Genomic DNA, 24,746 nt, shown 5'->3' on the forward strand with positions numbered 1-24,746 from the left:
ATCACAAAAATGTCAGGTCACATTTGCATGCAAATGAGTGACATTTACATAAATCCACCGTCTTGGCACTAACTTCGTTTTCAGTTTGAGTTTATACTTGGCCCTGTCCAGGAACACTTAACTGATGTTAGTTTATCGCTTTGATGGCATTTTAATTGCCTTGTTAATTAGCAGTTTCTCACTGGCACTCACAAATTCTTCCAAATCAAAGCAAGCTAGTCAGTCTGACCAGAGTCCTTGTTCACTTATCTGGCCTTGCGTCCTAGATCAGTGCTGAACATGCCAAATCTATCTCCTGTCCTATTAAGGAGACTGCTGCTGAGATGTAGTGCACATCTATTACAGGCGCCATGATGTGTGGAAAAATTAGGAGATTTAACAGTTTCACCTGTTATTATATCAGAAATCTTCAGAAATGCATTCATGGCAGTTTTTGGATGTCTGCTGGGGCGTCATGTTTCTAGGAAATTTTCCAGATTATTGAATTGTATCCAAGTGCCCATATGTCCTTCTAACATTTCTCTATAGTGTTTATATATATATATATATATATATATATATATATATATATATATTCCTAAATCATCATGCTAACTTTACTTTTGAAACTTGGCTTTTGCAGACAGTGTGAATTATCACCCTACAGCTACTGTAGCACAGATGCATTTATTTTTCTTCCTTTTGGTGTGTCTTGACTTGGACTCAAAACGGTACGTGGTCTGCCTGAGAATATTTGAGAGCAGTGGTCAGTTGCAGGGATGCAAACAGCGCGCTTTTCGGCGCCTCACGCTTTTTTCACGTCAGTTTGGGTGACTTGGGTATGAGACTGAGAGGGTCTTATTAAAATTTCACAAAGTCATCTGAAGGCATTCCATAGCTTAATGTGAGGGACAGAAGTCTATTTACATCATTAAATTAAAGTTTACGGAAACTCGTTTTCCCTCCTCCGCGGCTGTCAATCATTCTCCATTCAGTATTCAAACTGCGCGCGTCGTCCGGTTGCAGCAGGATGCACGGTAAAACTCTCCAATATGATATATTCACATTATAGTGCTTGATCGGTAGATAAAAGGCTGTGGATTTGCATAAACTTACTTTATTTTGTGTATTCGTATATTATGTTTGTTGCTGTTTTTAAACGACTCGCTACCGTGCCTGTTAGCACAAGGACTATGAATCGGCATCAAACGCACAATAACTGGAATTTAAAACTGTGAAGAAACAAATGATCAATAAACTGTTGGACAGATATACTGTACACTAGGATTTGTGCGCTCGACATTTCTTCGCTTTGTGCCGTGAACTTTTAAATGCGCACTTGTGCAGCGCTGCAAACTGTGACTCCATGTTGCTTTAAGCACATCATTCTGCACCCGCGATGCGCATACACGCTTTGTGCGCTCTGTTTTGAAGCGTTCATGGTTTTGCGCACTGAAAGATTATCAAAAGCCTATATTTTTTATACCTATCCTGCACAATACATTTAAAATAAGTATAATATAATTGTATATTATTTCTGTGTAGAGTAGGCTATATAAATATATACACTTCTGAATTCTTGACATTCATATATAAATATAAAATTGTGAAATGTATGATTGCATGATTCAATTTTATAAGAGTACTAATAGTAATTTGTTTTTATTAACATGTTTAGTTTTTATTAAATTACTGTGCAGATTTTTTCAAGAAGTACTTTTTGGTGCTGATTTATACACTCATTAAGTTTAATAAAAATACATAAAACATTCATGTAATATTTAAAGGTGTTAACTGTAATCTTACACTGCAAAATGATAACTTGCAAAGGATTAAATTCATCACAATTATGGATATTTGCCGCGGGGCGAGGGCTTCGAAAAACTCTCTCTTTTTTGACCATACATGTGTTTGCATCCCTGCAGTTGTATTCCCCCGTGGCTAGCGGGAATGATGTTGGACACATTAGAGCAGCCTCATGGCATAAGCTTTAGAAAAGGAAAAACGGAAGATTAAGAGGCATATTATGCCTTCACATAACACCTTGCCTCACTATAATCCCTGAGTGGGTGGCAGGCCATGACACTGTTCTTTCTCTACCTGTGGCACACAAAGAAGGATGTTATGCATGTCTTTCTTCAGGGGAATGTGGCCAAAGAGTTTCCAGGAATGGAGTGTACTGGACTAAAGATTCTCAAACTGCCTATATCAGAAAAGGCCTTCATAGTTGCTGTTTTGCTTTGTATTGCTCAAGGGCCATTCTGTACATTGTGTAAAACTTCCTGCCTCAGCAGAGTATGACTGTGACTTTACCCTGGCACATTGTAGGGATGGGTTTGGACTCTGGACGGATGACTGGTTGTCTTTGCTCTTTATTTATTTAACTTTTTTTAAGCAGTGCTAATTAAAGGAAATGGATTTGTTAATGAATCCAGCTATGATATGCTAGAATAGTGCAGTCAATTTCAGGCACATGTGAGTATAGCTACACAAATTGGGTTTCTATTGCTATTGCTATTTTCGAGCAGTTGCATCTTCAATAGTACACAATAGGGGCTTTCGCACCAAAGTAACCTTTTCATAGTTCCTAGAACTCGTGTTCGCATCGCAAAAACTAGGAACAATTTTTGTTCTAGGAACTCCTTTTGGATGAACTAATTTAGCTCTTACTTCAGAGTAGGGTCTAACCCAGGACTATAGGAAGTACCAGTGACGTTAGTGTACGCTGATTGGCTGAAAGCATGCGAAACACCAGCACCCGCCATTTTTAAAAAAGCCATGTAAACACACAGATTATAGGCTATATATATATTTACTCCACAAAAAAACTCTACAGACATGGAAAACAGTGATAGATGGGCCTCTCAACCATTATGATAAGGAGAAAATCCAATGCAACTTTGAGGGGAACAAGCAAAACATGATTATGTATTTCTGCTCAGGTAGGAACACTGGACATCAACCACACGGCATATGCTAATACCTTTCCATATACGGTCTACTTTCTTTGTGTAACCGTACGTTCACACGCCAGAAACCAATCAGAATAAAGACGTCCTTCACTCTGGCTGATTCCGGAGAAACATACGATGTGAACTTTCGTTCCTAATAAAACATTAGTTCCGAGAAAATGGAGGAGAAGCTGATAATCGCTGTTGCTGGGTTTCCTATCATATATGATATGACGTTGTTTGCTTACAGGGACCAGTTACAAAAGAACGAGGCATGGGATACGCTCGTTTTTAGCGGGAATGCAATTCATTTGCTCACGGTGACAACGATTTGAGCAATTGCACTAATGCAAATAATAGCCTAATGTAAATAATAATAATAATAATAGCTAATTATTATTTTTTTCCCCGACCAAATGTGACCAAAACGGTTATAAAAATGCTGTCATTATAAAAGGTTTCTTCAATGTATTGCTTGTTTTTTCTGTTTATTACATTTCATGTTGTGACAGTTCTCTTCTCCCTGCTACGTCAGAGCGTCCAAAGCATCAACGAGCTTCCCCGTGCTTTTTGACAAGCGTTCTTGACAGACCGGCCAGAGCTTCTTTGACGCTCAAGTCGGCGGCGGTGTGAACGTACAGTAACAGTTCTATCTAATAATGTATTAGACAAGACTGTTAGACAGATTGTGAACTATTGAACACAGAGAATGTGATCGTTGTGTGCTCAGGCTTTGGTGTTCTCAGCGCCGTCAAAATAAAAGTTACTAAATCAAGTGTGGCTTATGTCACTTCAGAATTCCTACTGGCGGTGCGATTGCAACCAGGAAAATGGAAAAAACCATTAGTTCTCGGTAGGCTTGCTACGGTAGTCGGTGTTACCGGTGTTACTCAGTGTTCAGTCGCAACACCGGTTTCATCACTTGCCCACCGCGACACCGCAAAAAAAAGAAAAAGTTTAAAGCGTTAAAGATATTTAACGCAATTACGCAGTATCCGTTAAGTCCTGCCTATTACACACACACGACTCACAGGAAAGACGCGCGTCAGTATCGAGTTCTCTTTCGGTTTTGAACAAACCATAAGACACACAAATTATGCCAAAATGTCTGTTTTGTCGAGCGTCCACATAAGAGTCTTAAATTATTTAAATAAAGTCTTAAATGAACGTAGAGATTTGTAAGAAAACATAGTGGACCTTATTGAGTGCACTTATTCAATACCACATTGCATTGCATTAACGAGTGTACAGCTTATGTACGCTCAACGGCTGTCCGAATTCGCTCACTCGTTTTCAATCACTCCTTCAAGTGAACAGTAGCCTATTAGTGGACAAACGTAGGGAATAAGCCTTACTTAGTGAATGAGGGTTTAGGGAGCGATTTCAGATTCAACCCATGTTCTCAAGCAGTGAAAAATAGAGGAGACTGACAACGCGCTGACAGACTGGACCGAGCAGGTAATATTTAATATGGAACAAAGTCTCTACTTTCAAATTTGGTCAGTCAAAGAAAATTAAACAATAAATATGCCTACCGTTTTGTGGCTCTTTAATGTGTCGTGACAGACTGCCTCAGTTAAAGCCAAATTTAAATCCGACGTTAATATCTACTAACTCTCCTGACTGCTTTTTCAGACAAAAATGGTGGATTTTGATTGGTCAGATCGCATGTCAATCAAACTCCCTGCAAAGGATGAATTGACACTAATTTAAAAGTTAAAGTGAAGTGCACACTGCCGCACCAGCTTTTTATAAGCGTTGTAAAAAAAAAATGGTTTCGTTTTCGAATCAGCGGCAATTCAGGGCACAATAACAAAACAGTGCTGCTCCGCACGACCGTACCATTATATATGCCCGTGCAAACGCGCACATTTTATGTTTGCCTTTAAATTAGTGATTATTTGTGATTTAAAATCCTCCGCCGGTGATACCGGTATTACCGGTGTTGTCACGCGTTGATTAACCGGTGGGAAAATATCCTCACCGTCACATCCCTAGTTCTCGGGGAACCACCCTGGTGGGTAGTTCCTAGAACTACCCGGTGCCAAAAACCTTTATGTAACGTTTGGCCCTCTAGTGGTTAAAACAAAACTGCATGCATTTTGTGGAAGAACATTGTTTTGGTTGTGCTTCGGCTCTGCATGACTGTGCAGATGAATATGGTTATCCTACTGTTCATAAAACATTATATATCCAGTTTAGATGAAAAGGATCTCAAGCTGACTTGCTGAATAAGTTACTGTAGTAACCCATTAATGGGTACCCATTAATATACCCGGTGCTTACTTGAAAATAAATCCGAGCACAGCGGAAACAACTACAATGAAATGACCCTTCACAACAGGTAATGCTTTGCCATATGTAGCTCTCTAACATAGTTCATTGTAATTTATCTTCAATAGAATACCTCACTCACCTGTTAAGTAATAAAAATACCATCTCTGTGTCACTTTTACAACATTTCAAATCCCTCAGTTCTCACCATCTCCGAAAAATCAAGCCAATGTTGATTCTGGTTTTATTATGAGCCCTGTCACATTCTCTTTTTGCCAGCAAACTCTCATCTGTGCTGCATTTTTAAACGTGTAATTCCCCGAAGGTTCAAGATTTAGCGTGATCCATGTCAACCTTTCTGGCTTGTTGTGACAACTAACCTATGTAGTTACGATTTTTTTCCCTCTCTGCACTGATTTGCTTCATCAGTAACATGAGTCATTTGTTATGTAGAGAAAGATTTAAAAAAAAGTTTTTAAAAATTATCTTTCTCTACTTCTGAAATAACCTTTATATACTCTATTTACATTTTAATATTTTTATATTAACCAACCAAATGTATATTACCAACTCCATGTTTCATAACTCGTTGCACATTAGTTCTTATAATGAACATTGTGTATAACAACATGTGCTTAATTCATTTTTTTATCTCCTCAATTCTTCAAACTGTTCGGTTTTTAAACGGTTTTTAAGTGTTATGTAGATCACTGCTGTCACTATTTTATCCCATCATTAAAAGAAAACTATTCCAGCGCTTGCTGTTCGAGTGGCACAGCAAACAAAGAGCTATTTTTGATCTCTGGCTCAACAGCTGTCCCTGAGCAGTGCTACATTTTTAAAGTCCAAGACGCTTGACACACAAACCTCAGGGCTGCGGGACAAGGACAAAAATGGCATTTCAAAGTGTAGTCATTTATCTACTCTTAATTAAGCAGTTTTATCAACTGTGAAACGCTCCAGTAAATCTATTTGGGTTATCTGAAACGGTATGGCTGAGGCAGAAATCTTTTTGTTGTCTCTCAAGTTAAACAGGCCTGTCTGCCCAGCAAGCTGTGTCTTTGATCAGCAGTAAAGGTCCACTCTGTGTAAATTCCTGCAGTTGTATCTGTTCTTCGCTGAAAGCTGTTAAAACTGAAACTGAGATCTACTGTCGATTCAGTTCACTGTGCAGTTTAAAGAACTGGAGTATCTGTTCAGGTTTTAATTCCTAGAACTACCCGGTGCAAAAAACCCTTATTTAACGTTTGGCCCTCTAGTGGTTAAAACAAAACTGCATGCATTTTGTGGAAGAACATTGTTTTTGGTTGTGCTTCGGCTCTGCATGACTGTGCAGATGAATATGGTTATCCTACTGTTCATCTGACTAATAACTGAAATGTTGTCAAACAAGCTCTCGAAAGTTCAAAGGATAAACTTGAGTTCAAGTCCAAGACATTGTTGATTAATTTAGGGAATGTATTGAGAGTATTCCATGGATCTGCCTATGGCATTTTAACACTACATTGTACGCCTCAGTTTGGCTCACTTTTGGAGGGTTTTCCACTCTGTACATTATTTTTGGTTGAGGTTCCAAGTGAGCCGTACCGATACTTAAATGTGACCTGTAAACACTACAGATCACTGATTGGTCAGAGAGAATCGTCACTACCAGCGTCATTGGATTTGCGACACGAGACGCCAAACCCGCTACAAATAGTCAGCAACAGCCACCGCAGTATCATTTGTTGCATAACTTTTTTTTTAACAACTTGCTTTCAACAACCGTCACACACCACTTGAAAAAAGAAATGACTTTATCGTGGTCATTAGACTAGGTGGCGGCACAAATATAACAATCAGTCTATAATCCCACCCACTTCGAAGCAGGACTAAACTGCTGTGGGAAAGTAAAGCAAGTCGTACCATGCAGTGGAAAACGCCATTATATATGGAAGGGGTGATGTGTAGTGAGGACGTAAATTGTATCAAGGACAGAAAGGTGTCCTCCCTTTTCTCATTGGGCTGGTAATTATTCTGAAGGGGAAGCTGGATTAATGGCTGTACATGATCACCTTTATTCTATGGGTCCATGTTAAATGAGCTAATTTCCTTAACCATCTTGAAGGGAGGATCCTTTGTACCAAACAGTCATAAGCTACATTTCTCAAGGAGTCATATGATGGTAATTTAACACAATGATACTGCTCATTGATCACTCCAAACCAGCAGATTGTTGTGGCAGAAAGTGGCAGAACAATCAAGAGATCTTATTTTGTATAATTTTAATTTTTTCACTTGAAGTCCACTTGTAATGTTAGCCATGTCAATGTTACAAAAGATATTTTTTTTAAGTTATATTTTGGGCCTTTTTATTCCTTCATTGGATCGGACAGTAAAGAGTATGTATGAGTCTATGTAGTATATGCAGAGGCAGAATGTTGTCTTTTATTTCTTTTCTTTTTTTCCCGCCGGTGAGGAAATGTGCAGACTGAGTGGAGAGATTGTATTCCTGGCTAACATATTTAGAGCCCATCATTTCAGCAACCTTCAGTATCCATTGGCCGCTCTCCTAGGACACACATTTTGCTCACCGTCTCGCTCGCTCTGTGAAATATGGGTCACAAACCAGCGTAAAGATTTGCAGATTCTCATCTTTGGAGGAAAAAAAACATGCTTGTGAATTAAGATACACCACCATTCCCCTTGATGTATACAAGTTATATTATACATATGTTTGAGGAACCCTTATTTGCACCAAAAAGTTACAAAGTTGGTTTAAAATGTTTAATACAATGATAGAGAAATATTTACCTGGATATTTTTTTGCTAAACATTTTAAAGGATTCATAATTTCTTGCAGGGACTTTCTTGAACATTTAGTTTTGAATGAATTGCTTAAAGGAGTCAGATTTCCTATTGTATCTACATGTTACAACTGTTTCAACTTTCTCCATCTTGGTGCTTTCACCTTGGTGCTTTCACTTTTGAAAAAGCTCTCCTAAATGATGATTGTTCAATTTACTTTTCCAAAACAGATTGAAACATTTGTAAGCTCAAGTTGACAGCAGTAGATTTTTTTGTTTAGGAAAGTGATGTAGTTAAAGCTGTCTTTTAGAAAGCTCTTATGTTGTGGGTAGATCTGCAGGAATAAGACAACGCAGATGGTTTAGTGGATATTAGCTCAGCAGGATGAGGAGTTTGAGCAGTGGCCCACCAGGCGAAGAGTCCTCTCTCTAATCCACAGTGGGACTATTGTGCCAGTGCAAACACTGGCTGACCCACAGTCACACTGGTGATTCTTGCCAAGCGGGGAAGGAGTTGTCGAGGAGGACTATGAAAAGATGTGGCAGATAAAATAGACTGGGAAGTAAATGCATATAAAACAAACTCAGCCTTGGGTGTTCAGATCATGATATAGCACGTCTGTTGCACACTTGACAGCTCTTTATATCTTCTGTAAGATATGCAAGGATGAACCTGTCAAAATGCTGTAAACATAGCGTAGTTGATGTCACGGCAACAGTTCTGGTCCCAACCACTTTTAAGTATCCCACAGCTGTCGGCACGTTTTAATGTTTCTTGTTTTGTTATTCGCTGTGCTCGCTGCCAGAAAAATCCCATCGATTTACACTAAAGAGACTGGAATATCGTAGAGACTTGGACCAGTAAATAACCTTGTAAACCACCTAGAAAATTCCCACAGTGCCCTGGCAACCACACACAGCCCTAAAAAGTTTGTGTCTAGTGCTCATTCAGGTTCTGTTCTGTCTTAATCTGCTGTAGCCCATTATTATAATTACTTTTAATTTCCCTTAAATCCATTTCTGCAGGCTTAACTTCAGTCCACTGAACAGCTTGTGTGTTCACCGGGGCTACCCGCTGGGTACAATATTGTTCTCGGTTTGGAAAAGCTGGTTATCTTGTCCAAGGACATCGCAGAATGATGTAATGGTCTTCCTCGGTGGGTGTCAGGACGAGGCTGTACGTGATTTCCATGAAATGAAATCCACAAGCACAACCGATGTCTCATTATCAAAACATCCTTCCGTATGTCACCCTGAACACTGGGGCTACTTGCTTGACCTTCATACCTCATGTTTGTGACTTTTGTTTGCCTTCAGACTACTGTTTGTTTGGCCATTTTAGATTTACACAAATATTTGTAGTACAATTTTTGAGATGATGACAGTGAATTTAATTGTTTACTGTACTTGAGCTTTACTTCAGTGCTTGCCAGATAGAATACATGTTAAAATCAATCTGTAAAGGAACATTGACTAGATTCTTAATTATTATGGAAGATTATTCTTTTTTATCATTATTATTTAAGTCACAGTCTAAAGTCCTGACCTTTCATTTGCTTTAAAAATATCATTAGGACCCTTGTCCGCTCTAGAGGTGGCAAGGTCTAAATTATATACAGTATATACAGTTTAACTCACAAAAGTGAGTAGACCCCTCACATTTCAGCAAACATTTTAGTATGTCTTCTCATGGAACAATACTATAGAAACGAAACTTGGATATACTTTAGAGAAATGTGAGGGGTCTACTCACTTTTGTGAGATACTGTGTGTATACATGGGCGTCGGAACCATTGTATATGGGTGGGACAAGACCCACCCCACTTTAAGACCAATGATATTGGGCCCACTCACTTTTACCGTCTCTAATTCAGCGAATATGTCCAGCAGCACAGCAGCTCTAGACAAACAATGACACTCAAAACTGTCCTGTTACTAGAGCTAACATTACAACAGCAGCATATCTTGGTCCTGTGAAACAATGCAAAAACAATTTTACTCACGTGTGGAGCAGAAACAGCGCAACCTTGGCATCTGTTTTCAGGCCATCCCGCTTCAGTCTATCCAGCACTGGAAAGCTTTTCTAATATTAACGTGGGTCCTAAAGCTCTTGCCTGATCATAACCCTTCTATTTCTAGTGATAATCCGATTTCTAGCTTTTCTCTTTTGTAATGTCTCTCAGCCATCTCTCTTTCTACAGTCTTTCTCACGCTCTCTCTATCCTCCCCCATCATGAGTGGACACGCCCCCTACTGCTGATTGGCTACAAGTGCAGTGTTTCCCCTCCAATTGTTTTGGTGGGGCGGCTCGCCCCACTGAAAGAATGACACAAATATATTTAAAAAAAACAGAATTTACTGTATAACACGGAATTTCACAGAATTTGTAAAATTGAATGAACAAATTAAAAGCAGTTCATTACATTTGAAATCAAATTGCGATATAGACAAGTGCGTTTGAATATTAAACCGCAAAAAGACTATTTAAATGCGAATTCTGCATGTTCTGTGGAAATGAATGGTGCAGACGACGCGCAGTTTTATGTACCTCACACACACAAACTGAAGAACATGTGACGCTTGTGCTGTTTTTTGCCTATATCAGACACGAATGCATGAACTTCATCTCCAGAATGTCATAAACACACAGAAACTCAAAGGTCTTCATAGCAACCCGTCAAAATAAAAGTTCGGTTTAACTTGACAGAAATATATTACTGTTGTACAGTAGAACTTAGATATGTCTCAATGTAATAATAACACTAATACAAATAAATTATCAAACTTTATTTTTTAAGGAATAATCACAATTCTTCTTCCAATATTATAATTTTAACAGTTAAGCTCATTGTTTGGCAAAAAGTTTGTTTAATTTCATATGATTTAAAAAAAATTGTTTTATGTCTTCATTTGATTACCAGAAAAAAAGACAACACCGAATTTGTGTGAAAATAAAACATTTAATTTCATTGTGTGATGTGTAAATAAATGTCTATATTTCTAGGACAAATTTATGTGCACTCTTGTCATTTCAGCTCACCCTAAAAATGCACCGATACAAACAACCGTCTACTGTGACTATGACAACACCATGTACCCGTAACACGCTACCACTGTAAAAAAAATGAACAAACAATGAACTGCTGGATTTTTATTAACTAACGATCACAAAGATTAACAACAGTAACAAATGTATTGCTGATGGCTAGTTCATGTTAGTTAATGGATATACCGTTTTCTTTTTAATTTTCTTTCTTTTTTCTTTTATTTGTCCTTTTTTCCTTTTATATTTTCCTTTTCTTTTCTTTCCCTTCCCTTTGCCTTTCTGTTATGTTCCTTTTTTGGCTGTATAATATATCATTTCCCTCATATATTTCAGCATCAACATTGTGATGTGACGATCACAGATGCACACATCGCAGGATGTGTGATGTCAAGTAATTAAGGATTGAAGTCGATCCGTGATCCGTACGGACCAGACTCCACGGTTCGGAACATGTGATTCGTGGATTAAATGCAAAGTTTAACCATAATAGAGTGAATTTATCATTTTGCACCTGTTTTTTCAAGTCCTGTCAGTTTAAACATTCAACCATGTTTAAAGTATTCAAGCACAAGAAGCGAAAAAGAAGTCAATTCGGAACTTGCAAAGAGATGTGTATCTAATCTCTATCTATCTATCTAGATCTATATATAAAAAATCTGCATGTTCAAACACTGCATTTGTGAAACTTCAGCTGTCACTGTTGTGCCCTTGATCAAGGCACGTAGCATCAGCTTGCTCCAGAGGGACTGTCCTTACGACTTAATGTGGTGGTGACGTGTGGTGAAAGTCATGTCAGCGCTGATCTTGATGAAAAAATATCCTTTTCTATTTAGCTTCTGTAATACTGGACAAACTTTATAGCTCTCTGGTTATAAGAGAAATAAGTGCTTTGGTGAACTTGACACAGTATTACAAAGTCATGAGAATTAGTCCTGCTCCTCAGTGGCTCCCATTGTTTTAGAAAGGTTTCAGCTTTGATTCATACCATAGTTGCCAGTGTAATCATGCTGTAAATGACTGTAAATGGATGAATGGTTTCTTTTTAAAAAAATAAACCAAATTTTTTTTTTTACCAAAGGCCTTTAGGAGAGAGCTGTTGACCCATGAATAGCAGAGTAATGCAACTGTCCAGCCTTAATGAACACCGCCTGACTCACGACAAGCGCTTCCGCAATGATTTATTGGCTCTGTGACTGTTAGAATACAGATATGAATGAGATTTAGGGAAGTTAGACCCATTACAACGGACTTGTTGATCATATTTCAAAGATATTCCAAATCTTGAGTTGGTTGTGTGTAAATTAAACAGTCTTGAAAGAAGCTAATTGGTATTTATTGGTCTTAATTTTTTTAAGCTTTAAATATGAATGTTCACTGTACAGTTTAGCTTGTTTGTTTGTTTGTGTTCTGTTATTAAAGAAAAGTGTTTAAGGCATGTAAAGCAGGCTAAAATGATATTAAGGATCAGTTACTCCTCTAATTCACAAGCTTTATGTCTTTGTTAGATGTGTTGGGCCATTCATTTCTCTTTTTATGTACTATTTACATTTACATTTATTCATTTAGCAGACGCTTTTATCTAAAGCGACTTACAAATGAGAACAATAGAAACAGTTAAACTAACAGTAGGACAACAATACGTAAGTGCTATGACCCCTCTCAGTTTAATTTAACGCGTTTTTGGTTTGTTTGTTTTTTTAATAGTAGAATAGAAGATTCTAGATTATTTATTTTTTATTAGAAGATTATTTATTTGCTATTTTAATGGTTTTGTCAGTTAGGAAAAGTTCTATTTGGAGCATTTTGTCATGGATGGAGGAGACCAGTAAGGAAAAATATGTATGGAACAAAAAACGGTGGTCTTTTGCCCTTTCCTACTGTCAGATTCGATCAGACAAAACCAATGACCTCTCCAAAGAGTCAGATACAGCATTGATTTTATGTCACTTCCTGTCTTAATATGGTAATCCACTGGGACAAACAAATATTCATGTCTTCTGTTATTGTAAAGATCAATATGCAGGAAAGATCTGTCTTGACAGCTTTCAGCTTTCCAGGAGTTCTGGGCATATTTGCTGCTTTTTATTTAATGTTTCACCTTGTCTCCCTCATGGGATCTAGGGGGCCTTACGTTGAGCATCCTTTACCCCGGCCCCATGGCTCTGATGACTACATTTTTTTTAAATTAAGTACCAGTGCTATTTTGCAATGAATTAATGCACAATATCTGTTCTAGGCCGTTCCATGTGTGACCTCAGAATAATAATTTAAGCTCCTTTCATTGCAAATCTTTGATTTTTTTTATTTTTTTTATCAGGTGTTGTGTATCATAAATTTGTATTGTTTAAATCCAGTATTCAGTTTGTGCCAATATGCTGACCTCAAACCAAAACAATGCTTTAATTGCTTTTCTTACTTCTTGAAGGATGGATCAAGCTGTGGTTGCTAACATTTTTTTATTTTTTTTCGCTTTCTTGAATGCACTTGTTACGCATCCATTTATTCATTAATTGAGCTCTTAATTGTGGCAGGTTTTGGAGGTTAATGATGCTTCTGCCTGACAGATACCATCTGAAGAAAACTCAATTACTGAGGTGTGTGCGTTTATGTGTGCCGTTATCGTTATACTTTTCTTTTTTTAAAATTACATATAATTTAAATTTATAGATTATTTATTTTTTACATTTTTAATTGATTTATTAGTAGTAGTAGTATTATTAGTTAAGTTTTATTTTTGTTTTAGAGTTTACTTTTGAATTGATGGTTTTGTTCTGGGTATAAATCTTTAATCTGTCCGTTCTGTCAGCCGATGTAGTTGCAGCATATCTGCTTCCCATTTGTTGATCCTGTCTATAATGTCTAACAAAGATTAGCACTGGAGACAAATGCCACTGGGATCTTGACACTTTTGGGATTGGAAATGTAATCCGTTTTGAACGTTACTATCAGTTGAGTTATAATCCTGCATTCTGTGCCGCCACAAGGGCTCACCCAAAGTCCATAGACACAAATGTCCCCTAGAGCTGCCCACACTTGGAATGACGTTAGGAGTAGGTCTACATTAAGAAGAAAACCATAAACTGGCTTTGCTCATTGTACACATTCAACAGACGATGACAGGTGTTGTAGATTGGTCCATTTCTGGAGTCCCACCTCGCCCAATTATGTAAGGGTGAAGGATTACATTTGATGCCACAAGTTGAAAAAAATGGTTATGCTAATATCTCAATTGCTCAGAGATTTATTATTCTGAATTATACGTGTTGTTATACCATGACACTGTCAGCATCTCCTGGTGCCAAATAACGGTCATCGACTGTTGGTTTCGTTTCACTCATATTGATGTGATGAGTCAAGTCCTGCTCTTTCATCAAGCTATTCACCTTTGCATCTTCTCATTTAATTTTTTGGTTTATCTCATTTCAGTCAAATGTTGGTTTTAAATGAGCTCAGTATTGCTGAATTTGTTATGTGATATTGCTTTGGAACACTACAGTCATTCGAAAGAAGATATCCACATCTGTCCGAATGTCCCAATGACCACAATTTTCGGCCAGCAAAAGGTCAAAATTAGCATGGAAATTGACTGTTTACCCAGCAACAATATTTTGATCCCGAAAGATAAAATATATTAAGAACAAAATGAAATGTGCATATTCCTTTTTAAAGAAACAAATAAAAAAAATCTAAATATTCTGCAAGGAATTTTTTTGGAATATTGTGCTTTCCCTCTGTATGCATAGTATACAGTATGTACAATATTCAACCTGAGGAGACTAATACTGTTTTTCCCATAATGCAATATGAGACCCAATTTTCTGCACTGGCAAGTAATAGGCACATAATTATTTCTTTGGAATGCTGAAAGTTTTTTTTTAAACCATTACTTAAAAATGATGATAATTAAGCCACTTAATAGAATATATTTCGATTTCAGGTTAAAGATTATACATTAACCCTTAGCGTGAGCAGTACTAATAGTGGTGCTTGCTAACACATGGGTTTCATGCTTGGCTATTTTACACTATTAGAGTGTGAATGAGCTCTGTGTTCTGATAACAAGTACAGTATGTCACAGTGCCTCTCTGTCTCTCTTCATGTCATGTCTGAGTCACCCAACACCCCACGGCTCTCGCTCGTTCTGCTTCCCCTGATGCCCTCTCTGCCTGGCCCTCTCCCTCCATTTCTCCCTTCACTCCTATTCATTGCCAAACTTCCTTCCTGTTGTCCTTTCCTGGCATGCATTGTGCACCAGCATGCCAATGTTGCACCATTTTTTACTATCAGCCTCAACAACACTCGTAGAATGGGACAGGGAATGGAAATCCATTACTATCGCTCTGCACTCCTGGCATGAGTGGGCGAGCTCCTGTCAAGTTTCCAACCTTTCTGCCAGCGTCCCTTTTCAAATCGGAAACTGCGGCATATGTTATAAGTTAGGCTTCGAAAAAGAAGCTAAAGCAAGGCCCGGCCATCAGAACTGAGATTGGGTGATGTGTTAGCTTAGACATCGCTTCCTATAAAGAAACTGAGATGTTTTACAGGGTTTTTATTTCTTTTCAGTTTTTTATTTGTTGACATGAGATTGCCTATGGTATTTTATGGCCATTCTGGGATGTAGGAGTTCTGCTCAGGAATTTATATTTATCGTTAGGATTGTGTGTGTTGTCAACCATCATGAAATGGTGGGGGTTGTATATTTTTGTGTGGTGGGAGTGATGCAGCCATGCACTTTGATATAACTCATGCAGACAGCAGTGCATTATGGGAATTTATCAAAAGTGCATTTCTTGCTCAAGTTCTCCTATTTTTCGCTTTATTGGTTGTTCTTAGGTGCCTTTTATATCCCTTATGTAAATGTCTTTAATGGCTAACGAGTAGTTGACATTAACTATTTATTTGTTTATTTATTTATAAGAACTCTTAAAGACCTTCTTTGTCTTAAGGGATGTTTAAAATCTTCAACATCTCTTCTTAATAATCATATGAGTCCAAACCTTTTCTTGCTCACGGTTTAACTTCTGCTATATTGTTTCATGTCCCGTTACAACCCTTAATGGCATATGAATTTAGATCCTTCTGCTCTTTTGTCTTGTCCCTTAAGGGCTTTAGCTGTTTAGCAGCCTCTCTGTCAGCTCTTTTATCAGGACAGACATTCAGGCATCATGATGGACTGTTATCTCACCCTCATCCTATCTGACTTTACAAAAACCAAGACACTTCTCACCTCTCAAGATAAAGCATGAATGGTGTCATGATGATTTACAATTCACAGTTTAATGAGAGACATCCATCAATAATGTGCAGTGTATTAATTAGAACAAACTGCAGTGTGTTAAACTGTGTTTTTGGCCAATAATCTGACTCAATTGACTTCAATGGAGTCTGATTAATGGCCAAAAACACAATTTAACACACTGCAGGTTCAATCAAAATTGAATCCGTTTACTTAAATTCACATTCTTGGTCTGATTATGAATGAAAGGGGAGAGATTTTTATTAAACTAAAAATAATCATGCGGTTTCACAGGTGGAAGGCGTTTGCCTTGTTAGAACAGTTAAATGTATTTAGGACAGATGCCTCCATGCCATAACTTAACTACGCTGTAAGCTGATAACCACACATGATGGGAAATACACAAAAGGTATATTAAATGTGAGCACTAGTGGTATTAGTAGTTGGACATTTCAGATCCAGAGTCAACGTCATGCTTGCACGATTATCCACACTAGGACTGGGAGGTCCAGTTCTTCTCGCAGCCGTCTGTGAAGATGCTAAAGTCTGTAATATAAATATCAAAGAGGCTGGCACGTCTCTCATCAACACTCACCCCTATGCAGTTCATAGAAATGAGTCACGATGAATCTATGTGCCTACACTGAAGCACATAAAAAGCAATTAAAGTCATAAGCTGACCCATGCAGTCTCTGTTCCCTCAGAGCTCAGAGAAAAGCTCCTCAGAATCGGTAGAATTGGAACACCTGTCATTCATGAAGTTTTATGCATCCCTGTTCAATTTATACACTTATTTTATGGCTAGAATACGCATGTCTACTAGTTTTGGCCATTTAGTAGTGCAGTTGGTCTGTCTACGTCAGGTTGAGATGTTCATGTTTGTTGGATATTCTGCTGTGTACCACGTGTGTTTGTTAGTTATTTAAAGGTCAACATATGTCTATTGAGATCTCACTTGGTCTCCTACTTGACTTGATTTTTTTTTTAATGCTTTCATTGACTCGTTTTCTGCATTTCTATTTCTTTTCAGGGTGTCTTCACACTGTTTTTGGGGCCCTTCACCTTTTTTAATGCGCAGAAGACCAAATACCTCCAGATCGTCACGTCTGTAATGAGATGGATTGGTAAGTTCCTTACTATTTTAGTTAGTTTATTTATTTATTTAAATTGATTTTATTTATTTATTTTTTATTTTATGCATTGTACAAATAATGTTTTTGTTATTAGGTTCCAACAAAACCTAGCCTATTGTATTTAAGATTTACCTTATGGACAAAATGAATGACATGGTGTTTTGAAGGAGATTTGAAATGTTTCTGCAAGTTGGTTTCGTTAAAGCTTCAAAAATATTTGGAAAGCACAAGTGCATTAAGTGCTTCCCGTCCGTCCGTCCGTCCATCCGCACTGTAGCTAGGGTCTTTTCATCATAATTGCGTCCCGCTCCATGTCTCCGCCTTCTGTCTCCCTCATACTTCAGCCTGACAGCCTTGACAGGCCGTCTCAGGCGTGATTGGGCAGTCAGTTACTAGATGACAGGCCCAAAATAAAACCGCCCATCTCACCGGCCGCTCAAATCACAGACGCACTAAATCGTGGCTTCTGGTCCCATGTGCATGCAGTGGTGGATGAACATGCAATGTACGAAGAACGCGTATTCTTGCGAAAATATTCTCAGTGCTCATAGAGCTTCAAAGAAACAACCAAATGCCCTTTTGCTTACCTTTCTCTCCTCTTCGTCTCATTGATTCACAATGAGATATAAATGAGTCATTGGCGGTTGGATGCGTTTCCTAACAGCTCCACAGGCAAAAAATAAAGGCAGTTCTAGCCGTGTATGTTTCAGTAATGCTTGTAGAGTGGTGCTATACAGCTTTGTATAGCAATTACTCAAAATTTATGTATCAAAAATGCATAGACCGACTACAGAAATCTGCTGATTAGCATGTGCACCCATTTTTTCTGCCATCTGTGTTTTAATGTATTGCTCATTTAAGGGCACTATAACCTGAAGGGTGAAGTAGCACATCCTGCTTGCTTCAGCAACATTAAACTGCTCAGTGCAGGTGATGAACTTCACAGCAGTGCTGCTATTTCTCAAAATGTTTTTCCAGAACATGTTCATGTTCTTTTAGTCATTTGAATCAATATGGGGTCATTTGCCCAGTGCATGTATTATGTATGACCCCACTCGGCAAAAGCCATCACTGGTTTAGCTGGTTGCTGTTTGCTTTTTGCTTTGTAGTGCAGTTTTTGTTCTTTTTGCAGGAATATATCATGGGTGCCCTGCAGAAAAGTGGTCATCTTTTGAATGTGTGCTACTCTTATCTTTCTCTATTGCTGAGAAGCTGAAGTAATTATTTGATAATGCATTCTTCACATTGTAGTCTATAGGGCCCAGAGATATCCAGGTTCTAGATCTGAACGCCTCTAAATCACACTAAAGTATTACAATGCATTAAATGTCAAACATTTGGACATTTAATATGCAGAGTGATCCATGAATGATCACAGTTTCTAATTAAAAAAAGGACTATCCATGCTAATGAAACTTTAAAGTCAAGTGAAAATGATTACTTTACCATAGGCTCACCATAGATTGAGCCACTGGTATTTATCCCCGAAGAGGAAACCAGGTAGAGAACAACAGCCAGATCTAATAGGGATGTGCCCAAAGCCTAAATCTAAATTCGGAAAGGCACAAAAAATAAAAAAATCCATTCTATGGTGCCCCTAAAGAGACAGGCTTTCTGCAGTAGTTGATTACATTACATCAGATTTCAATTATAACGTGAAGATAATATGGAGAAATGACTGAAAGGACGATGCCGGATGATTTGGTGCGGAAAATATCCTGAGCATCATTGACCGAAAACCTATCTTTTGAAATATGTGGTCAGTACCGCCGCTCCCTATACACGGAGTACACGCGATTGTGAATTCGGAAACTATTTCAATTCCCTGCATTGCAGTGAAATATAAAGTGTTTATTTATTTATTTTGTAAGCAGTCTTGAAATAGTTCCAAGAAAAAAATAATGTTTATTTAATACACAGCACCAATGAATACTTGATTCTGATTGGTCAGTCACTGCATTCTGTGGATAGATATTTTTGTATAATGATGCTAAACTAAACTAGCACCAATATGTAGGAAATTAGTTGCCAGGGACAATGTCTCTCGTATCACTCCACAGCCTCTTTCTTCCCACATAATACAATAATTTGATCTCAAATCAATATCCCATGTCCATTTAATTTATTTGGTAATAACAGGGAGAATGTACTGTCAAGCAGTCATTATCCCAAAATAAAACCCCTTCAGAGTGATACAAGATGCTTTCAGGCCCTGGCCATCCTCTTAGGGTTTCTTCTGTAATGTGACCAGTTGACAGTACCTTTATTCATTATATGCTGTTCTTACTAACCGATTAATCATATATATATATATATATATATAGTGCTTTTATTTTACACCAAAACCAAAGCTGTCAAAATTCTTCCACATTTTTCCCTTCCTTCGATGAATATCGGCATATCTGTACATTAGTGCAACCATCCTTCTCTGTTCATTTGAACCAGACAAACTTCTCATGCTGATTCTAAAGATTTGTCAATGGGTTGGTCAATAGGTTGACCACTCGCCTATCAAATCTTTTGCTTTTTCCATTCACTCTTTCTAGTCTTGTACTTTTTCCTATGATCTTCTCTGCTCTGTCATTACTCACAGCAGACAGCAGGAGAAGCAGGCACGTCCCTTGTGTGCCTTTTCACCCATAAAGCACAGGAGGAGAGACCGTGCCTGCTCCTGTGTCAAATGAGATGTGGTAAGTAGGATTCGGTTCAGTTGGCGCCAAGGGAGCCACTTTTTGTTTTAGACTCAATGCCATCTACTGCCAGCACCGTCACTCTGCTGAACCTTGTGTACCAGAAAGCGGAGCTCAATTATTAGCTCAATGACCATAACAGCATCATACTTGACCTAATACTGCTTGTTGTGTGTCGTTACTCATCTAGGCACATATATAAAACCTCAGCAGTCTCAGAACCCGTAGCCATTCACAACCACTTATATGAAATGCATGATGTGACTTGTTTATCAGGAACACAGATATGGCATCTTGTCTTTGTATGCAAAGCTGTGCATTTTTGTATGCATTATTTAAAGGCAGTTTTATTGCAGGGGTAATTTAAATGGGAAGGATCACCTCCTCTCAGCACTGAAGTAGAGAACATTTATCAGCTTTTGACATGGAGAGTGAAATGAGTCAGTGAGGTTGCCGCTTTAATTCATATTTAGTATGAGCGTTGAGGAACGTACAAAGAGCGTGTGATTACTCACTGGAGATTAATGACTTAGAGTTGCATTGCACAACATTTCTTGGAGATTGCATTACTGTTAATGGTGCTAGAGCAAGGTGCTCAAGACTCAGAATCTGTGTTGTTCAGGTTGAAGACATCATTGCATCATTAAATATGTTCCTGTAGCTCGGACTGTAGAGCATGGCACTAACAGTTTCATTGATTCGATTCCCAAGGAATTCATAAAAAATAAATCACTTGAATGCAGTGTAATTTTCTTTGCATTAAAGCATCTACCAAATGCATAAATTTGAATGTAATGTAAGGAAATGTGTGTATATAAAGGTGATCATTTTGCAATAGTTGAAAAGAATCAAGTGTAGATATGCCAACTATGAACTAAACCAAAATGCTGTAATTGCTAGTGTGATAAAAATTTACAGTGCAGATGGACTAATTTGACACATGCACAGTACAATTGCTTTTCTATACTCTACGAGACATCAAAGGGCAGAACTGAGCCGTGTCTTTTTTTTAGGATATTTGCTCCGAAGGCTAGAAGAAGAAAAGTAGCAGATGTGCCATTACATGCAACGAACAAGAACCAAAACAAAAACTATGGAAAGTGATATGCTGCTTTGTTTACTGTTCTTCGAACAGCATATTGCTTTATATCGCTCTTTCCTTAACTCTTCTTAGACTCCTGGAACCTAATGGAATAATCTGTCTCAACATTTACCTTGAGTATGCGCTGTTGTACATGCATCGTGGACACAAAAATTGGGCTGCACGTGGACAATGTGTGCGGATGTCCACCCACCATTTTTTTCCCCCTCAGTTTTCACTACTTTAAAGCGACACAGACACAGAGTTTCTCAGTGCATAGACTAATTGATAATGAAATTTGTTGTAAGGTGTGTTTTTATTTTTATTATTAGTTGCAGCACTTCAAATAGACATCACCACTAAGGAAATAGCTGCAGTACTATTTAAATGTTAAGGGATTTTCCCTTATTAGCAGGCGTTTATTGAAAATCAGACATTATAGTGTTTTTATAGGTCAGATATAGTGCAAAAGTATTGGGTCTGAAACGGCATCAGTGTGGGATATTCTGCAGCAGTGTAGTCTCAAGGTGAAATATAGCCGTGCCTTAATGAATACCCCAGGCAATGGTTCAGCTCATAGAGCCTGAAAATTGCTCTCAAGGAAAATGTGTTGGTGTCTCATTTAGCAGGGCCTACAATATGGACAAGCTACAAACTACCGTTACGCTGCTTTCCTTAACAGACCATAAAACCACTCGTTCATTTGCTTGAAAATTTCAGAGGATCATCAATTGGTATAAAATGGCTTTGACTATCCATATTGTGGATGCTCTCTACTGGGATTCTTGTCTAAATTGTGGTAAGATAGATGTCTTAAATTTTGCTCTCTCTTAAGCCTGCTATGTATTGATGTCCACATTTTCCTCCTTAATGAGTTTATGTTATAACTTTAATTACTTTAAAAATTATGTGCAGAATAAAGTTTAGGCGATTAAGGGAGATGTATGTAGGCTGTGTATTCACCCTTTGTTACATAAGCATTTTCATTCAATAATTAACAGAACTATATCACAAAGACAGTCCAAAAAATCAATTCATGATGATTCCAAGTGACTGTTTTGGCAGCACAGAAGAGACTGTTTCTCTGCGCTGTAGTATTGGGGTTAAGGATCTTGGCTGTGTACTGAACCAGAAGGCTGATCCATGAACTCACCATTGCACCCTTGAGCAAGACCTTATTGATCAGTTGACTGTCGCCCCCCCCAGCCCCCCCCCCCCCCCCCCCCCCCCCCCCCCCAAGTATGTTTGTCCTGAAACAACATTCCTGTCTAAAAAACAAACTCCTAAACCTATGGGAGGCTGTATACATAATAGCTATGGTGCGAGACATTTTTATTTATGTATAACTAATATTTATATAAATATTTTTATATTTTAAAATGTCTTCTTTTTTTAAAAGATTGCTTGGGGTAAGTATGACTTTGACTAAAGTTTTTGAAAAGAAGTCTTATGCTCACCAAGGTTGCTTTTATTGATCAAAAATACAATAATGTGATATTATGTGATTTTATTTCTTTGATGGCAAAGTTCAACATCATTACTCCAGTCTGAGTCTTACATGATTCTTCAGAAATCAATCCAATATGCTGATTTGACACTCAACAGACATTAACTAATATTTTACATGTTGAAAACGGCAATATTTTATATTTTTGTGGAAAACGTGATATTTTTTTCATTCTTTTATGAATGGAAAGTTTAAAAGAAAAGCATTTATTTGAGAATCTTACTAACCTCAAACTTTTGAACTGTAGTGTATCTGAATGTCATATGTGTGTGTATATATATATATATATATATATATATTATAAATATATATATATATATATATATATATATATATATATATATATATATATATATATATTATAAATATATAATCAAACACACACGCATAGAAATCTGTATACATCCCTGAAATTTGATTGTTTGATAGGAATGTTCAAGGACAAGCAAGTGTTGATTCAGGAACCTGTCCAACATGGCAAAATCATGATTACTGTAAGTTGCTTTGAATAGCTAAATAACAAAGTTTATGGATTATGATTGATGATACTTTCACAGATGGGATGTTTTTGACGTCTACCTAATGTTCTCGGCAATCGTTGTTCTCCATTCACACTTGGTCACAGTTGGTCATTTGACTGATCAACATCTCATGGGTGCTTTGTTAATGAAGAGTGTCCTTCAAAACCCAACACATCGTCCCTACAGGGAAGCTTTAGCAATCAGTGTCATTTCGATTGTAATGCCAGGACATGTTTGACTTTGTTGCATTAATTTATTTGCCCCCCTATTTTATCTCCTCGTCTACCTGTGTGGTGTCTTCCAACCGGGCTCTGTTGGCACTGGTGTCAGTTACAAACATATCATGATGAATAAGACTTGAAGACACAGATACCAGTGCCATTTTCAATGGCCATCAGCATGTACACTGAGGGAATTTATAGCGTGTGATGAATCGCTGGGCCGGGATGCAATCACATCTCATCCCTAAACAACAAAAGGCCTCTGTGCTGAAGGTTAAGCGCCTATAGAATGACTTGAGTTGTGTCGTGAGATGTCAGGAGTATTTGGATTAAGTGTGCCCTTGATTTTTGTTTTTGTTTTCTCACCTCCTATTCTTTCGGTGCAGTTGTTATGAAAAGGAGTAATGCATCTTGAATCTCACTCCATCCCATCCATGCTTGTACCCGCTCTGGTTGGTTCATCGGCTACATTAACTGTCTCTGACGTTTCATCTAATGATTTCCAGGTCCATCATTGTGTATGTCTGCTTTTATCCTCTAGTTGAGCTATTGCGTATCTGTTGTTGTGCCTTTGGCTTTGTGTTCAATAAATAAGTTTTTATAAGCTGTCGACTGGAAAAAACAAGCGTTTAAGGACACAAAAATGGAAAGAATGGGTAAATTGTGGGATCTTGACACTCAGTATGCACTAAAAATACACTGTTACGTGTGCAGTAAACATTTTTACACTGGTAAGTCAAATATCCAGATGTCAGATTTATATATTATATTTCTGTAAGCGAAGCTATCCCTATCGCCGATTATGTTCCCCTCGAGTGGGCATACGTAAGTTCTCAGTGCAATATGACCCATTGCGCTCTGTCTCAATTGCCTGAATCCACTTTTGTGTCCTTAAATGCTCATTTTTTGGGATCTACAGCTTATAACAAAAAAACTAAACGATGTCTCAAAGTTTCTATGTGAGTAGGTGTAGAGCAAAGAAGCTAAAAAAAAACGAAAAAAGTTTTTATAAGTCAGAAATGACAGAGGCAGCTTCTCGCAATGCAAAGTCCGGGGGTGTGGGCGTGGCCTAAATGCACTCTGTCACTTTCGATCAATTTAATAAAAATGTATTTAAAAAAATACCCTAAAAGTATAGAGACAAAGACATGCATGTCAGACAGTGGTTTTACATCTTCATTGAGGCTATGTCTACATTAATCCAGATACATTAAATGCATTTAAATACATCCACACTAGCGTTTACAGGCGTTTCCCGTTGTTTCAGTGTGGATGAGAAACTTTTGAAAAACACCTGAAACTCTAAATTCACCTTACTGCG

The 24,746-nt window shown here is 37.8% G+C and overlaps 1 protein-coding gene across 1 annotated transcript in view; it reads left to right on the forward strand.

Moving 5' to 3' along the window:
- Positions 1–24,746, forward strand: part of slc38a12 (solute carrier family 38 member 12) — a 54,130-nt gene that overhangs the window by 15,599 nt on the left and 13,785 nt on the right. Inside the window, exon 9 of the mRNA XM_077211894.1 lies at positions 17,303–17,396. Coding sequence (XP_077068009.1) covers positions 17,303–17,396 — 94 coding nt within the window. The remainder of the gene's footprint in view (positions 1–17,302; positions 17,397–24,746) is intronic.

Source organism: Siphateles boraxobius, unplaced genomic scaffold (assembly GCF_051911475.1).
Source record: "Siphateles boraxobius isolate OS27281-9 unplaced genomic scaffold, OSU_SipBor_1 66, whole genome shotgun sequence".
Classification (NCBI taxonomy): domain Eukaryota; kingdom Metazoa; phylum Chordata; class Actinopteri; order Cypriniformes; family Leuciscidae; genus Siphateles; species Siphateles boraxobius.